Consider the following 20,762-nt stretch of genomic DNA (forward strand, 5'->3'; position numbering starts at 1 on the left):
ATATTAATATTAATATATAATACTTATTAATTATTTAATTTATATGTTAAAGTGGGGACATTACAGAGCTTTATTGCAAGACTAAGAGAATCGATGAGTTGGAAAACCTACTCAAGAAGAATAAAATTCAAGTGCTAAGTACTTCCAAGGATTCAACTCCAAACACTTCAAAGGGAAAAGGGCAAGCACTTATGACAAATACAAGTTCTTCATCGAAATGGATTATTGACTCAAGTGCCTCCTATCACATGGGTTCTTCAAAGGGAGACTTTTCTTCATTGAAACAGTCAAAGGTACCAACACATCCTTGTGGGAGATGATACAAAAATAGAAGTTGAAGGGAAAGGACATGTGGAGATGGAAAATGGGGAATTCAAAAACGTTCTCTATGTTCCAAAGCTTAGCTTGAATCTCCTCTCAATTTACCAAACCACTCACCTTGGTGATGGCAACAAAGTTGAGTTCCTTGCAGATTTAGTGATGGTGCACAGTCTCAAAGATGATTCATTGGTTGCAGTGGGAAAAGTCAATCATGACAAGAGGCTTTATTCCTTCTCCCACTTTGTGCCTAAGTCTCCTTCACATGCCTTGTTAACTCAATCTAATTCACAAATCAAATTATGGCATGAGCGATTTGGTCATCTTGCCCTCTGCTCTTTTCAACAACTTTGCTCAAAAAACATGGTCAAAGATCTACCTAACATCAACTTTTCTAAGGGTAAGTGTTCATCATGTTTAGTGGATATGCATCTGGAGGAGAAGTATGATAAAGGGAAGTCTTCTAGAGCACTAGTTGTTCTTCAGTTAGTTTACTTGGTACTAGCAGGACCTTTTCTAGTGACATCAGTCAGCTAAGGCCGCTAAATCCTCACTTTTGTTGATGAATTTTCACGCTTCACATGGGTCTACTTCCTTCACCACAAGAATGAAGTGGTTGATAAGCTTCAAGCCTTCAAGAGTCATGTTGAACAGAAATCAAGGAAAGCCATCAAGGTTCTTCCAATGGACAATGAAAGAAGATATGTAGACAGAAAACTAAAAGACTTTTGCAAACTTGAGGGAATTGATCTACAAAATCCACTAGCATTCAGTCCGCATAAGACAAATGTTGCAGCATTGAGGATTATAACTCTTAAGTCTATGGCAAGTTGCATGATACACACCAAGTCTCTTGATCCTACACTAGAAGTCGAAGCTATCAGGAGTGCCACTCTCATACTTAACAAGTCTCCTCATAATGCCTTAGATGGGAAGACTCCTTTTGAGGCATGGTGCGGCAGAAAACCAGTTGTGAGTCACTTTAGAGTCTTCGATTGTCCAGTATGGGCAAACATATCTTCCAGGGGATGCAAGGCACCACCACCTAGGCCTTGTACTTTCATCAGATATGAAGACGGTGCTAAGGCATATAGACTTATGGATCCTAAGACTCATGAGATTTTTGTGGAGAAGGATGTACACTTTGAGAAAAGTTCACCCAACTTATCCTCTAATCCTCTTTGCACTTCATATTTTGTGGAAACTGATAGTGACATTAGAAATAGTGCTTCAACAGATTCAGATATGTGGGGTTCTATTGACAATTGCAGTGAGAGGTCATGACATCAGAATAGTCCACATGCATACCTTGCCACAGTGATAGGTCCAACACAGTAGGGTACACCTTGTCTTTTAGCTTTAGCAATAGGGGATGACTACATGACAAACATTTTAGGTTTGTTCATGGAGTCACACATAGTAGACTTGGGAGACATCCTTGATGATTTACATCTTCTCTTTGATGAAGATGATCATTCTGCAGTTGTTGTGAGGGCTCACTCTGACCCTCATGTCCATTCTCTACATGATCAATCTTCACAGGTTGATGTGATTGTGGATCCTTATGAACAACAGTTGTCGGAGGCCTCTTTATTAGTTGAGAAGACAGATGGTTCATTGGAACATGTTCTACAGACATTCTTGCAAGATTTGCATTCGTTCTTTTCAGCATTGTTGGAAGGGGCGACCATCAACATCGATATAGGGACTCTTGAGCAGGTTTCAGGGCCACCATACATCTTCGGGATTGTACCTTTGTCATTGTTTCTTCCAAAGGGGAGGAACATCATTCAACACTCGTGGATCGGCTTCTTCCTTGGAGCAACTCACTGGTCGGCATTCTTCATTACAGGGGGGGGACTACCTTGTCTCTCTTCCTCTTCTTTCTTATGGGGGGGACTTTTTCCTCTTATGAGGTCTTGTTTTTCTTTCTTCACTATTGTATATACTTGATGTATGTCATAATGGGGGGGTCTTGATTACTCCATCCATCCATGCATCTTGTCTTTTCATCTCTTTTTTTGGGGGAGGGTTTTACCCATGAGGTTTTCCCTCTTTCTTTGCTTTATGAGAGATTTCATTTCATTATGTATATGGGTACCTAACATGGCCTAGTAGCCGGAACCCATCATCCATTTCATCCTAATTTTTGTAAGATTAAGGGCATTCCCCTAAGTTTCACTTAAGGGGGGTGTTGGTGTAAATACATATTTACTATTTACACTTACTTAAGTTTACTTAGGTTAATGCATTATTTTATTATTTATTTAGTGAGACACTTAGGAATTTGCGTACTTTTATGAGTTGTCATGTTGACAACATAGAAGTAAATAACTTTAATTCAGCACATGGTGTCTACAACACTAGAGTTTGCATCATCAATTGAGTTGTCATGTAGACAACATAGTTATTCACACTCCTAATTTAGCACATGGTGTCTACAACATAAATTTGTGTGCTACACCTTTGTAGGCTTATCCTCTCATCATCACACTTACTTCTGTGCGTAATGGAGGATAACCCATATCTGGTGGACATGTGCTTGGTTGTATGACTTATCATGTTGCTGATTCTTATGCATTCTAGAAGCATTCCAAAGGCCTTTATATATAGGCACTCCTAGTGTACTTTCACATTGAATTGAATACATATCAATATTCTGATCATACTCTTTTTGGTCTACTGTTGTGCTTGTGCTTGAGTTCTTTGATCTTGGGTGAATTTTTCCCTAAGGCAAATTCTTACATTAATAAATAATTCTAGGTGCGTGCCGAAGTAGACATTTCTTCTATGTTGAAGACATTGACTATGCACTTGTACCCAAAGTATCCAACAAAATTCTTCTCTTTTAACGCCAATGTCATTGTTGACAACCATTAAGAGGAAAATAAGAAAATTCTTCACTGTCAAACTCAACTGAATAACCAAACCTAACAAGTCATTTTCTTCATCTATCGAAGAGTACACATAACATTCCAAAGATAGCCACTGTGAACATGAACCAAATTTATCTGAGAGAGCTAGTTTAAATGCAACATGTCCTTGACCATCAACATAGATCAAACTACTGACTTGTAATTGATAATGATGAAAAGAAAGGTTATCCAAACACAAAGTGGTGCTAATGATGGTGGAATTATTAGTTGAAAATAGGTGGCATTAGCACATTTTATATACTAGGAAGGGTTTATGAGTTTGTATAAATAGAAGGTGATACAAGTGGAAAACTCGGAACCACAGTAGTAGGAGGATTAGGATAAGTGTAAGGAACACTATTGTATGAAGATTGCGAGGTAGGCAATAAAGTAGCTTAAACACTCATAGAAAGAGAATGAATAGGAAGACTCATACTAGTAGGATTTGATGGTTGAATAGATGTAGTCACAATAGGTGGAACATAATTAGGAATGCTAGATATAGGAGTGGAAATAGGCAAGGAAGGCTCAACACTAGTGATAGGTGGAGCCATACATGATTCAAATGCAACTTGATTAAAAGACTAAACATGTGAATGGACAAGGTGAATAAGAGCATGCAGAAGATTAACACCATTCTCATCATTATGGATTACTTTCTTAATAGCTTCAAGAGCGATAATAGTATCGATATTACGACTCTCTCGAATAAGCCAATTTTGCATCTTTTCAATCTCAATAGCAAGCTTATAGACTTGGGCAAGAGGAACTCGTAAAGCCTCTTCTTCATCATGAGATGAATGAGAAGAGTTATTCTATGTATAAGGATTAGGATCATGGGAAATCAGATTTTCATCAAGGTTTCTAAAGAGGGGCGAACGAAGATTCTAGAGCAAAGGAAGCCATGAGATTACAACTTTGCCTAACAAGAATGCTATAAGTAGGGCTTAAGGTGATAAATATCATACACAAAACAAGGCAAGAGGAAGATTACACAAAGGAAATCTAACCTTGAGGCATGAACTAGATCTAAAGAAGACAAAGTATACACAAAGCACAGAATGTAATCTAAATGAAAGTAAATACATACAACATGTAAAGAGAAATCATAAGAGATGTATATAACTAAATAATGCAAGATAAAAGAGATCATAAGAGAGAAAGATCTGACTCCGAGAGAAGGGGGGAAGATGTCGGGTTCACCATTTGAAATGTATAATGAAGGTGAACACACAATAGAATGAAAAGGGGAATCTAACACTACAAAATAAAGATTTATCGCAAGTGGGTCCACCAAAATGTATAAGGTGAATGTGAAGCAATTAGAAAAGGTCTCAATTACTCCATCTTTTGGTTAGGGGTGGAATGACCTTATACCTCAAAGGGAAGTTAAGGAGATTATTCCCTTCAATTTTAATTCTATGACTATTAGATATAACTGTTTTAATATAATCCAAATGATGAAGGAGCACTAATGCAAATAAATATCTAATGGTTATAGAATTAGAAAAAGAATACAAGATCCTTAAATCCCTAATGTAGCAAGAAGCTATGATGCACAATTAAAGACTATGGAAAGTAAATTTGATGAAAAGAATAAAACAAATAAATGATTAACCTTGAAAAGTGAGTGAAATATTGGATTTGAGTTTCTGCTCTATATACAACTCCAAACAATGAACATAACTAATTCAAGATTTAAAATTACGAGATCTACAAAACCTAGAAATTATTTGGCTCCATGATAGAGGCGATCTGTAGGTGCGGTGTCAATTTGTGAGGATAGGGATGTTGTCCACCCCTAACCTTCTATGTCTAATTGCAAAATTGATTTTGGATCTCTGAAGTTTTAAAAAAAGAGTATCCAAATGTAATGTCCCCACTATTAAGATTAGTATGGGACACATAATAACTATAAAAAATTGGTAAGTTCACATTAAATGTTACAATTAACATTCATAATGAATGTTCTTCACCAAGTTATACTTGGATCATTCTCCACCAAGTTATGCTTGGATCATTTATGACATTCATAATGAACGCCCTCCACCAAGTTATACTTGGATCATTCTCCACCAAGTTATGCCTGGATCATTTTATGACATTCATAATGAACATCCTCCACCAAGCTATGCTTGGATAATAATTGACATTCAAAATGAATGTCCTCCCCCAAGCTATGCTTGGATCATTCTTTCCCATAAGAGACTAAAATATTCATTATTATATTACAAATCAATTCATAATGTCATTTTCATTATATATATATATATATATATATATATATATATATATATATATATATATATATATATGTATATATATATATATATATGTATATATATATATATATATGTATATATATATATATATATATATATATGTATATGTATATATATGTATATATATATATGTATATATATGTATATATATATGTAAAATAACCACAATAATAATAATAACATCATTAATACTTATAAATGTACCTGTCCCATAATATCCATTTTCCTTATAGTGATTTGGTTTATACCTTGTGCACATTGGCGATTTTCTTACGTACTCCTTAGTCATGAGGGATCGGTTGCCCTCGTCCCTATCATGCCTTTGCCACGTGATTGCCACTTTGACCTCTATGGTGGATGCACACGGGTTCAAAAGGATCCTTTATGTTTCTCCTATGCACGTGACCTCAGGCACACTTCCCATTTGGCGATGCTTGTGTCATTTTCCCATACCAAATCTTGTTTGCCATGTTTATCCACGCAGATCTCCTTTTTGTACTCCCTCTGATACCTGTCCTTTTTCTTCCTTTTTTTATACCCTTATTGCATGGTTGGGGGTCATGTCCCTTTGACTCCCACTAATGCATCAACTATATAATAACCATGCTATAAGAATACTATTTATTGAATATTATTATATCATAACCATTTGTTATTATATAAGTATGATTATTATAATATATTAAATATAGTTGTTGTAGTCATTTATCAGTTATGATCATTTTTTTAATATAACAATTCAATATGATATCTTCTATTGTGTTAATGTAAATAATTGACATTATAATGATAAATGAGACACAATGATTTATTAAAAGTGAATTGAGTATATATTTTTAAAATAATGTTTAGTTTTACATACGTTATATCCCATTACAGGGCTATGATACCAAATCCGCACTATGTTCTACCTTCCAAGATGTGTAACCTGATAGAAAAATGGTTTTGTTTTGTTGATATGGGTTTGCTTGGTCAAATTCTAGGTAACAAATTAACCTTGAAATATAAACAATTGCAATGTTGGAAATGTAAAGTAAATGAACCAATTCACCTTACAAGAGTATGATTACTCAATGAGATGCAATAAGCTCACTTTACCAATTGATTAGGTCAAGAGGATGTGAATATAGAAGACAGATGAATGTTGGAACCCTTTCTTGATGACAAGCTCCACTATCACTAATGGAGGAAGCTAGATCTTGAAAGGTTGTGGCATGAGCATAGAAGATAATGATGAAGCCCCCAAATGGACCCCTTTGAAGCTCCTTGAAATCACCTTGAATGCAATGGGTCTCCTCTCCAATGGAGTTCAAAAGGATCTCCTTAAATGTATTTGAAAATGGCTTGAATTGTTGAATGCTATTAATCATGGATGAATAATCGCGTGCTTTATGTGGATGTATGGAGATGGAAAATGAGGGAATTGGATGTGCTTTTTAAGGATTTAGAATAAACTTTCTCCTGTTAGCTAATTGAGCAAAAAAATAATGCCTCAAATCAACCCTGACACAAGGGCCGAGAAGGGGACTCAAAATAGGTCACGGGGTGGGGATCCACTAAGTCCCTGACTTGGGGTAAGGAAAAACTACATCACTGACCATGGGTAGGGACATGATACGTCCCCATCCTAGGGCCCAGAAAGCTTTGGGATTCCCTCATGGTTCCTAAACAGGTGTTGATTTTGTGAGATTCCATGCAGATTTTGAGAAAAGCCCCAATTTGGTGTTGAAAAGGGATTTTGTGATTGAAAGATGGAAAATGAGGACACCAAAAGGATAGGTCCTATTTCGAGCTTTGCACCATAGAATAGGAATATTAAGGCAAATCCATTAGATCTTACCCCAATTCCATCTAGGAGGAATAAAAAGAGATAAGAAGAAATGGGAAAATGCAAATTTACGATGAAATCACATTAAATGGATGCTAACTTGTCATTAAATTGAAGTGTCTCCAATTTAAGGTGACATAAACCCCTACATTTGTCACAAAAAAGGTCAGTAGCCAATACCATAGTTTGCAAACTTGGACTTGAGAGTAGTCAACGACTCCAAAATTTTCAACTTAGAAAATACTCGGCAATCTAAAAAGTACTAAAAAATTTAAATCTTAAGAAACTTATTTCATTTTCTTAAAGTCAACTACATGTATTAAAGTATAAATTGACATCTTGAAAGAGAAAATACATGGTTTCATAGCAAAAACAATATGTTAAAAACACCTTTTAACCAATGTTTTACATGCATCTACGTTTTTACCCATGACTTTTTGTGTCAATAAAATTGTAAGACTTAAACTTGTGAATACTTGCATAGAGAGTGCTCAGAGAGTTTGCAAACTATGGCCAATATGACACAAGACCAATCACCTATTGGTAAATGATTTTAAAAAAAAAAATTCAATACATTCAAAGGTACCAATTAAAACTCACAATGATAGTCCTAGGACAAAAGTGTCAAACTTGTGCTATTGCACAACATTCACTAATCCTATGTAACCATCTCTCACACTTCAATTCACTTTTCAATGTTAGCACCATCCACCACCACCAAAGCATGATACACATTTGCCTCTTTTCATTGATTGAACTTCTTCAATCCATTCCACCCTATCAAAGCCTCATTCCTTCTCCTTGTTATGTTAAACCCAGTCGACCACCTCAAAGAAGGGATTAATTCCCACAACTCTTCCTGATAGGGATTCTCAATGTCTTCACACACATCAAACCCAACACCAAGGATTTCCCATTACTAAATAGAATCAAGTCCATACAGAGACTCCACATCTGCAAGGTTTGCATCACCCATCTAATGGTAGTTGCTTCCTCTGCCAATTCTAAACCCCAAACAAAAATCAGTAAAATAATATCCATATTAGTTCTATATTGATATTTTTCATTGATGAAGACATGCCTTATTAGACCTTGCAAATTCTACACACATTCCATGTCCTTGAAATTGAAAAGCTCCTTCAACCTATTCATGAAGACCAACCCAAAGAAGGTCGCTTGTTATTTTATTGACAACAGAGGAAGATTACCCTCCATTGTGACCTTTATGCCCCAAATCACCTAATTTTGGTACAAATTAAACCACTTCACTTTCTCTTTGCCCAATCAATAGTACAAAGTTACTCAAAAAAACCCACCTCATACTGCCTTTAAAAGGTTGCAACTAAAAAAATCTAGTCTCAATGCACAATTCTCTTGAAAAAACTATCAATGTAGACCATATGAAAGTACAAAAAACCATTGTTTAAACATCCTTGACATCATGAAATAATAATAAAGCCCATTTAGATAAAAAATTTGCTACCGTATTGCCCTCACATGGCTAGTTTGGAAATGTTCAAAGGTGTCCAATTCATTTTAATAGAAAAGATTAAGTTTTTGTAAATGTCATGCTTTTGCATACCCATTAACAATTGCTTGAATAATAATTAAAGAATCCCCCTCAAATTTAATTTTAGACACTCTCGATTGATTGCCAAATTTAACTGTCTAAAGTGCAACCTTTACCTCTTCCATATTGTTACTTCTTTCCACTAACTTTTTTGCTTCCATGGCAATGATGTTCCCCATCTAATCTCGGGGCACATAACCCATGCTAGAAAAGATAGTATTGACTTTAGATACACTCCATCAAAGTTAATCTTACACTATTCTTCCTCATTTTAGACCAACGTTAACATGTGATAAATGACTGGGTCGTTAATTAGATATGTGATGTATTGTAGAGGTAGACAATATATATGTGTGAACTCCTACGTACAGTGGGTTTGGTCATTGAGTGATGAGTGATTCAACCATATAGTGTAGATCTTATATAGTTGTTGTGCCTTCTATTTTTAGATGACAATTCCCTTGGTACGAACACAATATAATGTAGTCACAGAACAATTATTTGAAAGTCAAAAGATGCAAGATGAATTATATTAATAATGATATCACTTCATGTTACAATATTCTCAAACAAAGAGAGAGAAAGAAGAATAGGATGAGGAGTTATTCCCATCAAAGTTGCAGATGCTAAATAGGGAGGATCTTCCACCTCTGAAATGGTAGGCATTAGAACTCCAATTGAGATTTGGAGTATCAAATAAATATCTAAGTTTGCATACCTACAACTGCAACTATTTCAACCTTATATATGGCTTTGGATAACATCCCAAAGGATTACAAAAAGTGTCAACATGACCAATACACAACCAACAATAAAGAAAAAGGGCCCAAAGAAAAATAGATTTAACATCAGGTCCATCAAACTTAAAGTAGGAATTTACTTTATTTAATAATATTAAAGATATTATAGTATTGCTCACCTAAGGATTTTTTGCTTTCAAGAAATCATGAACTAGATTTTGGGAATCTAGCTAAGGGCAGGCCATGAATCTTGCCTGTGATCATCTTTAGTTTTGGGTCAGGTATGAAATATATTGTATCCTAGTAGTAAATGACATTATCAACCATCTTGTATTATTCATTTGGTATGTTACCATCCATTACATGACATGCAAAGGTATTTTTGGAATACTCAATCAATAAATGAGCCTTCTAATCATTCACAGTCTAAAATAATGCACCCAGGATAGGTATCTCTAACATAGTGCTGGCTGCCCTCTTCTTCACATCTTTAGTGTCAAAATTATATGCCTAAATCATATCTTGTCCAAAAATTGCCTCTATCTTCTTCACTAAATTAGCCCTAGTCCTGTATTTGACATCCTTGTTAGAACCACCTCCTTGCCCACCACCTCCTTGCCATCCACCTCAAATGAATTCTCCATCCTTTTGAAACTCTATGTATACTAGTCTAGGGCCTCCATGCATTAAATGTCAAGTATGACATCTATGTCATCCAAATCTAACAAAAAGAAATCATTTATCATTGTATAGTTCCCCATGGTAATATTCAATCAAGGAATCATGTGTAGGGTAGTAAAGTTCCACCACCTTGATCTCAAATCCCCTACACTCTACTGTGTGCAAATTTATTTCAGCGATATGTAATGAATTGATGAAATTGAGTTTGTCTCCACTATCAAGCATGACAATGACTCACTCCCTATGAAGTGTGTTACAAACCTAAAATATACTGCTTTTGGGAGTTACATAAATTGTAGCAATGGATCCTCCCTTTTGTGCAAGTGTGACATTCCTCTCTATATGATTATTTTATTCCTCTTGCATTTTGGGTATTTTACTTTCTTCCTCATCATCAAGTAACTCCTCAATATGGTGAATCTTTCCTTTGTCGAGATAATGGTGGCCCATTCCTCAAGGTTCCTTGCAAGTGCAACAAAGCATCCTTCTCCAAAGCTCCTAACAAGTGGCTTTATCTAGTGATGGCCTCTTCAGAGTTGTCTCCTTATCTTTGTCCTCTTGAGGGGTTGGTGGTGGGAAATGTGTGTAATTCTTGGAAGAAGATGTGACCATGTCATACACTTTCTTAACTGCTTCGATGAGGATGTTGAGGTTGAACACTTTCACCAAAAATTTTAGAGGTTTCTTTAACCTATCTATGAACAACATATTTCGACGCCTCTTCAAGATATCTGTCACCAACATAGAAAATCTTTAGAATTTCTTAATATAACTGTTGATTGATTTGGTTTTCTTCAGCTATGCCAACTCCTTAAAATTAATCTCTAGATCCTTTTCATCGAAGCATTCTGTAAACCTCTCTGAGAACTTGGTATACTTGATTGTGTTCTAGAGTGACCATTCCATTATGCCACCATTCATAACTGATTCCTTCTAAGTGAAGTTTGGCAAATTGATTGCATCATCCTCCAATGTTGGGTTAAGCTAGAAGAATATGTCTATCTTATGTACCAATGCCCATGCGGAGATCGATCCATATCCATCAAAGGATGACAACTTTACTTTATTTTTTTATTGGACACGTCTCTTAGAATATCTCATCTGCAAATCCACATAATCCTTGAAGGGTTATATTGCTCCAAACTCGACATCAAACCAATCTTACTTGAACTGATCTTGCATTTCTAAGAAAGTAAGTTCTTGTTCTCTACATCGTTCATATCTTTGAGGAAATATCAACATGTTTGGTCGTGGGTGGGAGCACTATGTGCGAGACCTCTCATTGACAAAATTATCACTGTGCCCATTATGTCTCTATTTGTCCTTCCTTTGACCAAAAGTTAAAGGGTTTCACCAATTTATTGTTGTCTCATTCCCAAGGTCTGACAAAGTTGTTGTCCTTTCATTGGAAAGTTTTGTTGAGTTGTTAGTGTCCTCTTATTAGCTCCTATAGAAATTTCATCATCTTGGTGCTTGATTTTCCCATCTTGTCTATTGACTGAGGTATTTTCTGCATCCAACATTACTCAACATACTAGCAAGATCACCAACTTTGATATTATTGTAAAATTTTGATGCCTTACACATCGTACGATAAATTGTGTATGCAAAAATGACTTTATAGAAATGTTGTGGCCGTATAGTGATACCAGTTCAAGCCATACAGTCAAACTTGTCAATCCTCGTGCATAGCAGGATAGTTTGGTGGGTGTATGCCACAAGAGGAAGGTAATTTGTATGGCAAGAAAATAGTCTATATGATGAGGGAAGCATACCATATTGTGAGTGTGAATTCCATACGGTGTTTAGGAAGTCTGTATGGTGGGAATGAGAGAGGTGCATACAGTGAGTGAATTTCTATGTACATTGGATCTAACTAACTACTGATGAGTGGTATCAGTCGTATGTTACAAAACTTGTATGGTCATTGTGCTAGTTCGAGATGATAATTACCTTGGTACGAACATTTAATATAAAGTAGTGACATAGAATAGTAATTCAGAAGTTGGAAGATGCAAGATGAAGTATATAATTTTTTTGTTTTGTGAGTAATAAGATATTTTATTAATAAACTTGCATAGTTACATAGATAGGCTAAAATTAAAAAGTAGCCTTCACACATAAAATCACCTTGTATTTTATTACACTTTGAGAAATTATTACTAAACAAGCATATTTCTTCGACTGCTTTCCTCCTTTTTGAGTTTTTCCATATCAAACTAAGATTTATATATCTTCTATTACATAATTGAAATCTAAGTAAAACCCTAGTTTCGACCTAAAAACAAAAAATTGCATTAGACCTACATTTTTTTTCTCGATCCTATTTCACCTTCATCGTACTCTTTCACCTCCTTCCTCGCTCTAGGTTTTCTTTGTGATCAATTCATTTCTTTAGCTCAAGCCCAAAATCCAAAATTTCCTCTCTTTCTGGAACCTCTTAGCGATTTGCCATGGCTATCAGCTTTGACATTTTAATTTTCTGTCGTTCCCTTCCATTTGCTGATAGCTTTATCCCATATTTTCTTTTATAGAAACTTTACCCATCAAAAATTCCTATTGTCCACCTCAAAAAAAATGCAAGACTATTTTCCTATAGGCAATAGTCAAAAAGCAAAATTTGATCATTTTTTGCACTTCCTCATACATCTTCACAGGAAAGAATACCCTCACCACCATTTACCTTTTGTGGCAATCTACAATGCAGGTGGAGAACATGAAAACCTTTAACCTTTCTTCTTGCCCTCTCCTAGAAAGAGCAAATCTCCTCCACTAGCTTAAGCCATTCTACTATGATTTTCCCTTTATAAGCCTCCTTATCCACACCACTTGGCCACCAAATAAAACCAAATTTCCCTTTGGCCTCCCCTTCTGCTTCATCCTCGAAACATTCACTGTAATTAAAGCCCTTCCTCGGCCATGCCCACTCTAACAGGGATTCCACCCCCACAATCAGGTCTTTTGGAGACAATGCTTTCATCACCCACTTGACCTCTACTTCCGAGAAGGCCAATTCTAGCCCCCATAGCATAATCATTTCAGCTATGTCCATTTTCCAATGAGCATCAAATTCTGAAAAAAATCTCCTACCATTCCTTTCACCACCTCCATCGCTCCATGTGTCATGCAGAGAAGTATCAAACGAAGTCTATGATTTTGGACAAGGCCATAAAGCACTTTCTGTTGTTTCTAAACTCTGTTGCTTACCTTGCCTAGTGCCATCCAAATAGTTCTGCACTTTTTATTCTTTTAAAAAGACCTTTTCAACTTCCATATTTTATAGCAACGTCACCTCCCATCTTGCTTAGATCGCACACTTTGATGTGACATTTCACCCAACACTCATCATCATTCTATCCTTTTTTTGTTAAAACATACCTTTTCATTATGTGAGCATTTATTTCCTATCGCCAAAATCTTTTCATCATTACATCAATTTGACCTTTCACCTCAGTCGACACCTTCCATTTGTTCATTTTTTAATGACTATGTTTTAAGAATTTAAAATTCAAAAAAGACACCTCATCCCAACAGCTACACCACTCAAAACACCCTTTTGCTACCTCTAAACAATTTGCTGCCCATTTTGATAACTGGTCAGCATCACCATTTGACTTTGTAAACATGACATATTATGAAATCTTCCAAAGATTCCAACTCATTATTTACAACTATTAAGAAATGTTCTAAGTGTCATGCTAAGGTTTGATTTCTTGTAATTTCCTCTACCACCACCATCGAGTCTCCTTCCATAATCACTTTGCCCCATCCACCATCTTTGCACATTGAATTGCCAATAATGCTGCTTGGAATTCGGCTTCAGTATTTGTGCCATCCATTAATCTATTTGCCCTATATGCCAGAGTTTCTCTATAATGATCCTGAGCTATAAAATCCGTCCTAGATTTACCAAGATTACCCCTCACAACCCCATCAAAATTTACCTTAATCCATCCTTCCTCCATAGCTTTCCACACTGACTGTTGTCTTTGTTCTTTCTTTAATTTATCCCTTCTTAAAGCACCAACTTGTCTAATTTTAATCCCTAGCCATTCTCTTTGAATAGCTCTTATCTTCTTTCGAAAACACACACTTCAGTTGATCTTTTCTAAACACAACAACATTGATTACTTCCGTGGAATGGTCAATCCTTCTAACGAGCTATCCCATAGGTTCATGCAACTCTTGAAAGACTCTCTTATTTCTTTCTTTCCACACCTTCCATATTACTATTGATGGGCTTACCCTTCATACACTTTCAAGCAAATTTCTTTTCGTCATCTGTGGCCATGATAAAAAGGACTCTTCTAGAGAAGATCTCCAAGGACCATGCCATCCCAACTTACTTTGCACATGTCTCCAACATTTCTCTGCCACTTTAAAATTTAACAGCAGGTGGTCCACTGATTATTCCTCCTTTCCACACATCATGCATTATGTTGGACTTTGAAACCCTAATCTCGTCCTTCTTTCCCCTATCAGAATTCGGCCTTGAACAACTAGCCCAAAAAAAGTCCCTGCTTTAGGAAGAATCTCTTTATGCCAACATAAATCTCCTGCTTCAAAGCTATCTTCCATTCCATGGGATAGTAATTCATAGCCTAACCTTATAGAATACTCACCCGAGGAAGAAGCCTGCCAACTAATCTTGTCATTTCTCTCTATTAAGCATACTTTTATTTTTCAAAAGACATTTTTCAGAGATTGTTGTTGTTGGAGGGAAAGACGCTCAAGCCTCCAATCCTTCCAAACCCAAGATTTACCAGATAGTCCATCAGACTCTATCAAGTAGTCTCTTACCTAATAGCCCCATAAGTCACACATTCTTTGTTTTAGGTCTCTATCATGACATTCCTCTTCAAGAACCTTATAACCATTCCAAGAGTCCTCCCAAAAATTTGCTTGACCCCCACCTCCGATTTTCCATGAAATATGATCAATGATAACATGTCAGCAAGAGATAATAAAGTTCCATATAGCCAATCCTCTTAAAGGATTTTGAACTATTAAGATCCTTGTTTCATTGTTAGAATCCAAATATTTAGCTTTAAAAATGTGTCCATAATTGCTTTGAATCCGAAACCATTTGCCACACCAACTTTGCACCCAAAGCCACATTCATTTGATTCCAGTCCCTTAGGCCAGCTCCACCATACTTTTTCGGCCTACAAGTCTTATCCCATCTTAATAGTGGGATTTTATCACTTTTCCTTGTTCCACTCCAAAAGAACCTTTGCATTTGTTTTTCCACACTACTTATTACCTTCTTAGGTATTTTTAGACACATCATCAAGAAAATTGGGACAATAGACACCACTGATTTTAACATCAAAATTCTTCCTGCCGAAGATAGCCACTTCCCCATCCATCCATCTTCTTGAAACACTTCTCTGCTAAACACTTCCACACTTCTCATTTGTTTCTTTCTTGAAACAACGAAATCCCTAGATATCTACTTGGGAGTAATCCTTATTTTATATTTAGAATTCTACTAATAGCTATTTTTTTTACTAACAGGGGTACTAAAGGAGAAAACCTTAGATTTAAGCCCATTTATCTTCTATCCTGAAAGTTTACCATAAAGCTCTAGCGTCCTCTTCATCAATGTGGCTTCTCTCTCTCAAACATCCCCAGCTAGGAAAGTATCATCTACAAACTAAAGGTGAGACACAACATCTACTCCATTAGCAACTTTTACTCCTTTTCATTGATCTTGATCTCTTTTACCCCTAATTAGCCTTTCCAAAACTTCAGCTAAAATGATAAATAGAAAGGCGTATAAGGGATCCCCTTGTTTAATGCCTTTTCTCCATTTCAAAAAAACATTGTGGACTTCCCTTAACAAGAACAAAGAACCTAGTAGAACTAATACAACCATCGACCCACCTTATCCAACTTGCTTTGAAGCCGAACTTTTTCAAAAAATTTAGCAAAAAATCCCTCTTAACTTCATCATAATCTCTCCTAATATCTAACTTTACCATCATTTTATGAAGTTTCTTTACTCTAATTGAGTGGATCATTTCTTGATCTATTATGACACCTTCAAATGTGGATCTTCCTGGAGCAAACCCACTTTGTTCCTTTCAAATCATAACATTTAACACCTTTAGTGTATTTGCTATTACCTTTGAAATAATTTTGTAAAGAGTATTACATAAAGAGATAGGCCGAAACTCCTCAAAGGTCCTACATGCATCCTTTTTTGGCACTAGTTCTATGAAGGTGTTGTTCAAGTCTTTCAAAACAAACCCCCCTTGTCTAGATTCCTCAACAACTTCCCAAACTTCATGCCCCAAACAATCCCAAAAAAATCTGAAAAACCTCCTTGTAAACCCATTAGGCCAGGCTTTCATCCTTTCCTAACCCCCATAGAGCACGCTTTACTTCTTCCTTTGTCATTATTGCAAACAACATCCTATTTTGTTCTTCTGAAACATAATTTAGAATACATTCCAAAATGTCATCCTCATCTTCCCTTCCTTCTTCATCTAGCCTCCCACTATTTTGGAAAAAGGAAACTACCTCTTGCTTTACCTCCGTTGGGTTGTTCACCACATGCCCTTCTAAATTTTCAATAGAGAAAATTCTATTATGCACTCTTCTGACTTTTACTGAATTACGGAAGAACTTGGTGTTTCTATCTCCTTCATTTGGCCATGTGTGTCTCAATTTCTGTCTCCAAAACAATTCCTCTCTAGAAAAAATCTCCTCGTATTCTTTTTTCAGCTTTTTCTCTTCTTGAAAGTCCTCATCCCCATACCCTACAGAATCACTCTATCATTTAATTCTTTTAAAGAAAGTTCTAGCTCAACTTTCTTCCTAAAAATGTTTTCGAAGGATTCCCTATTCCAAACCTTCAACTTCTCTTTTATGAGTTGTAATGTTTTAAAAACAATAAAGGCCTTATTTCCTAAAAAATTTAGGGCATTCCTCCACCATTGCTCAACCAAATCTTTAAAACCATCTGCCCTCAATGTTACATCCCAATTTTTGACCCAATTTAAAATATTCATATGGCCGTTGAGGTTCACATGAAGTTAGTTGATAGTTAAATTTGTTATGATCTTGCGAAATGGTAAGATGGTTAGTCGTTATAATTTCATATGAAGATAAAATGCTAGTTGATTATTTATCTTGAATTCATGGAATTGAAAAGGAAGTTAGCCGTTATGATTATTTATGATTAATAACTTGTTATGGTAATATGTTTTAACTGCGGAGAATTTTTTTGTAGGGAGCACATCAAAGGGGTGGAAGTATTGTCAGAAAAGAATTGGATATAGGAGCGTCACCATCACTAGGAAAATGTGTATGAATCGTGAATCACCATAGTTGAGGACCGAGTGATTACATAACAGGATACACACATTAGACATGCGCGAGTTATTAGATAAACATTAAAAAAATTAATGATCTTAACTTAATTAAAGTACATACCTTTATTGGATTATGGTTGACATTTTTATCACTTCATTATAATACATATTTATGTATGTGCACATAAATATAAAAATAAAGGTGATGCAATAGTATTATTTTTATACAAGATTTTATCTATGTAATACATACATTTAAATGTGTACAAGAAGATACAAATAATCTTCCAGATGAAACATGTATTTAGATCAGTGTAACGGGACTCGTCGAGTCAGCCTCGGACTCGGCGAGTCAGAGGCAGAGTCCACCTTTCCGAGGCAGACTGCTTCTTGACTCGGACTCTGCCGAGTCTTGTCCGAGTCCTGCCTGACTCGACGAGTCCATGGACTCGCCTGACTCGGCGAGTCCCGATGCCAAGACTCTTGCCGGCGGGTAACAAGTAAAAAGGCAAAAAAAACATAAAATGCTTTGTTTAATTGGATTTTTTTGGTTTGTATAACATGTTATTGACCTAAAAAAGTCATTCCACCATTTGCTTGTGCTCACAAGAGAGAGGAAAGAGTTAGAGAAGAACATTGGAGTTTTGAGAGAGAAATCAACAAACCGGTTTGGTCTCCCGTATTGATTGCTAATGGTTTGTGCATCTTTCTAGCTTGCATTAAAGCATTGAGAGGAGCTTGAGGGAGCATTTGGAGGAGGTTTCTACAAACTTGCATTTCCATTGTTTGTGCAAATTTCAAGAGGTAAGCTACAAGTTGTTGTTGCATTTCTTTGTGTTGTTTTATACTATGTTTTAAACTTTTACATTCATATTTTTAAAGTATTTTCACTTCTCATTTTGTTTAAATTTGTTTGGTCTCTACTCTCTACTACTAGTCTACTATTTTTTTACTTCTCATTTTGTTTACATTCATATTGCAGCAAGCTGACAGCGAACAGTAACTTATTGAAATATGATATAATGTCTCAACAACAAGGTGAGGGAAGTGGAAATAGGCCTCCATTTAACCCTAATGCAGACCCAAGTGCAATAGCAAGGGATAGGGCTTGGAAACATGCCATCCCGGGGCACAAAAAGGGAGTTGTTACATGTTGGCAGTGTGGTGTGGTATATAATGGGGGAAGAATAAATAGATTGAAGTATCACCTAGCACATATACCTAGACGTGATGCTAAAAAATGCAAAGATGTACCCCAAGATGTTATGTGAGACATCCAAACTCTTCTAGAGGAAAAAATGGAGCAAAAAGAATTGAAAAAGAAGCAACATGAAGAAATGGTACAACTAGCCGGAGCTCAACAAGGGTCTTCTAGTTTTCGCTCTCCATTATCCACTGCTCCACCTACAGATACCACTGCTTCTACGAGTGTGAGCATTGGGCCTCGCATTCGTAAGCAAAAATTGACACTTGATTCTATGTTTGCTCCACGCACGGCTCTAGGTTCACAGCCATTGCTTGAGGGCATGGGTTGGAACAAGGATAAACATGATTATGCAAAATTGGCACTTGGGGACTTCTTCATCTACAACAACATTTCATTCAATGCAGCAAGGTAATTATTTATGTAAATTTAAATTTAAGTCTTCTCTTGCTTTCAAAGTTACAAGTTTCAGCTTTCAACTTTCAGCTTTCAATAATATGTTTATTTTGTTTATTTTAATTTGTATTTTGTTTTCAAATTTATTTATAATATACTAATTTGTTTAACTTGAAATTTTATTCTATTTGTTTTAGGTCCCCTTATTGGCAAATTGGAATCGATGTTGTTGCTGTTTGTGGTCCGGGGTTCAAAGCCCCTAGTGCTGAAGAGCTAGGAGGCCCTATTTTGAACCAAAGGGTGGCTGATGTACAAGTTGAAATTACGGAGCAGCGTGAGGTGTGGAAGAAAAAAGGTTGCACCATCATGACTGATGGTTGGACTGATAGAAGGAGTAGAACACTCCTCAACTTTCTTGTTTCTTCATTAGGTAAACTGTAATTGTACTTAGAGTCTTAGACATTAAAAATTTAGAAGTAGAACTTGTACTTCAGTGATTAGGTTTATAAATTTTGAATTTATAAATTATGATTCATCATTAATCATTATACTAATTTGTTTCTTTTTCTTTAGGTGCCACGGTTTTTTTGAAATCCATTGATGCCTCGGGAAAAACAAAGAATGCTGAATATCTTTGTGGGATAATGGATGAAGTGATAAAGGATGTAGGTGAAGAGAATGTGGTGCAAATAGTTACTAATAATGCAGCAAATTAGGTTGCTGCAGGAAAGCTTCTTATGGAGAGACACCCTCACTTATTTTGGACCCCTTGTGCCGCTCATTGCATTGACCTCATGTTAGAGGATCTTGGTAAACTCCCTTGGATCAAAATAGTTATAGAGTGAGGAAGGAGTGTATGCAAATTCATATATAATCATACATGGGTCCTCAACCTCATGAGGAAACAGAATGAGCAAAGGGAGTTGTCTCGTCTAGGGGTCACTAGATTTGCAACCAACTTCCTCACATTGAAATCCTTGTTTGAGATGTATGTTTGTTAGTGAGGAGTGGCTTGCATCCTCATATGCAAAGACCACTGCAGGGATTGCTGCAGCTGATCATATTTTTGATGAGCCCTCTTTTTGTAAACTCCCTTGGATCAAAATAGTTATAGAGTGAGGAAGGAGTGTATGCAAATTCATATATAATCATACATGGGTCCTCAACCTCATGAGGAAACAGAATGAGAAAAGGGAGTTGTCTCGTCTAGGGGTCACTAGATTTGCAACCAACTTCCTCACATTGAAATCCTTGTTTGAGACGTATGTTTGTTAGTGAGGAGTGGCTTGCATCCTCATATGCAAAGACCACTGCAGGGATTGCTGCAGCTGATCATATTTTTGACGAGCCCTCTTTTTGTAAACTCCCTTGGATCAAAATAGTTATAGAGTGAGGAAGGAGTGTATGCAAATTCATATATAATCATACATGGGTCCTCAACCTCATGAGGAAACAGAATGAGCAAAGGGAGTTGTCTCGTCTAGGGGTCACTAGATTTGCAACCAACTT

General features: G+C 36.2%; 1 protein-coding gene across 1 annotated transcript; it reads left to right on the plus strand.

Annotated features, from left to right (window-relative positions):
- Window positions 1–18,990: 18,990 nt before the first annotated feature.
- On the plus strand, window positions 18,991–19,969 carry LOC149580276 (uncharacterized). The gene is made up of 3 exons (XM_089803992.1): window positions 18,991–19,133; window positions 19,451–19,683; window positions 19,827–19,969. The coding sequence occupies exons 1-3, from the start codon at window positions 18,991–18,993 to the stop codon at window positions 19,967–19,969; spliced, it is 519 nt and encodes a 172-aa protein (XP_089660118.1).
- Window positions 19,970–20,762: the final 793 nt, after the last annotated feature.

This window comes from Cupressus sempervirens, chromosome 1 (genome assembly GCF_028749045.1).
Source record: "Cupressus sempervirens isolate cs-2001-9-10 chromosome 1, ASM2874904v1, whole genome shotgun sequence".
In the NCBI taxonomy this organism is placed as follows: domain Eukaryota; kingdom Viridiplantae; phylum Streptophyta; class Pinopsida; order Cupressales; family Cupressaceae; genus Cupressus; species Cupressus sempervirens.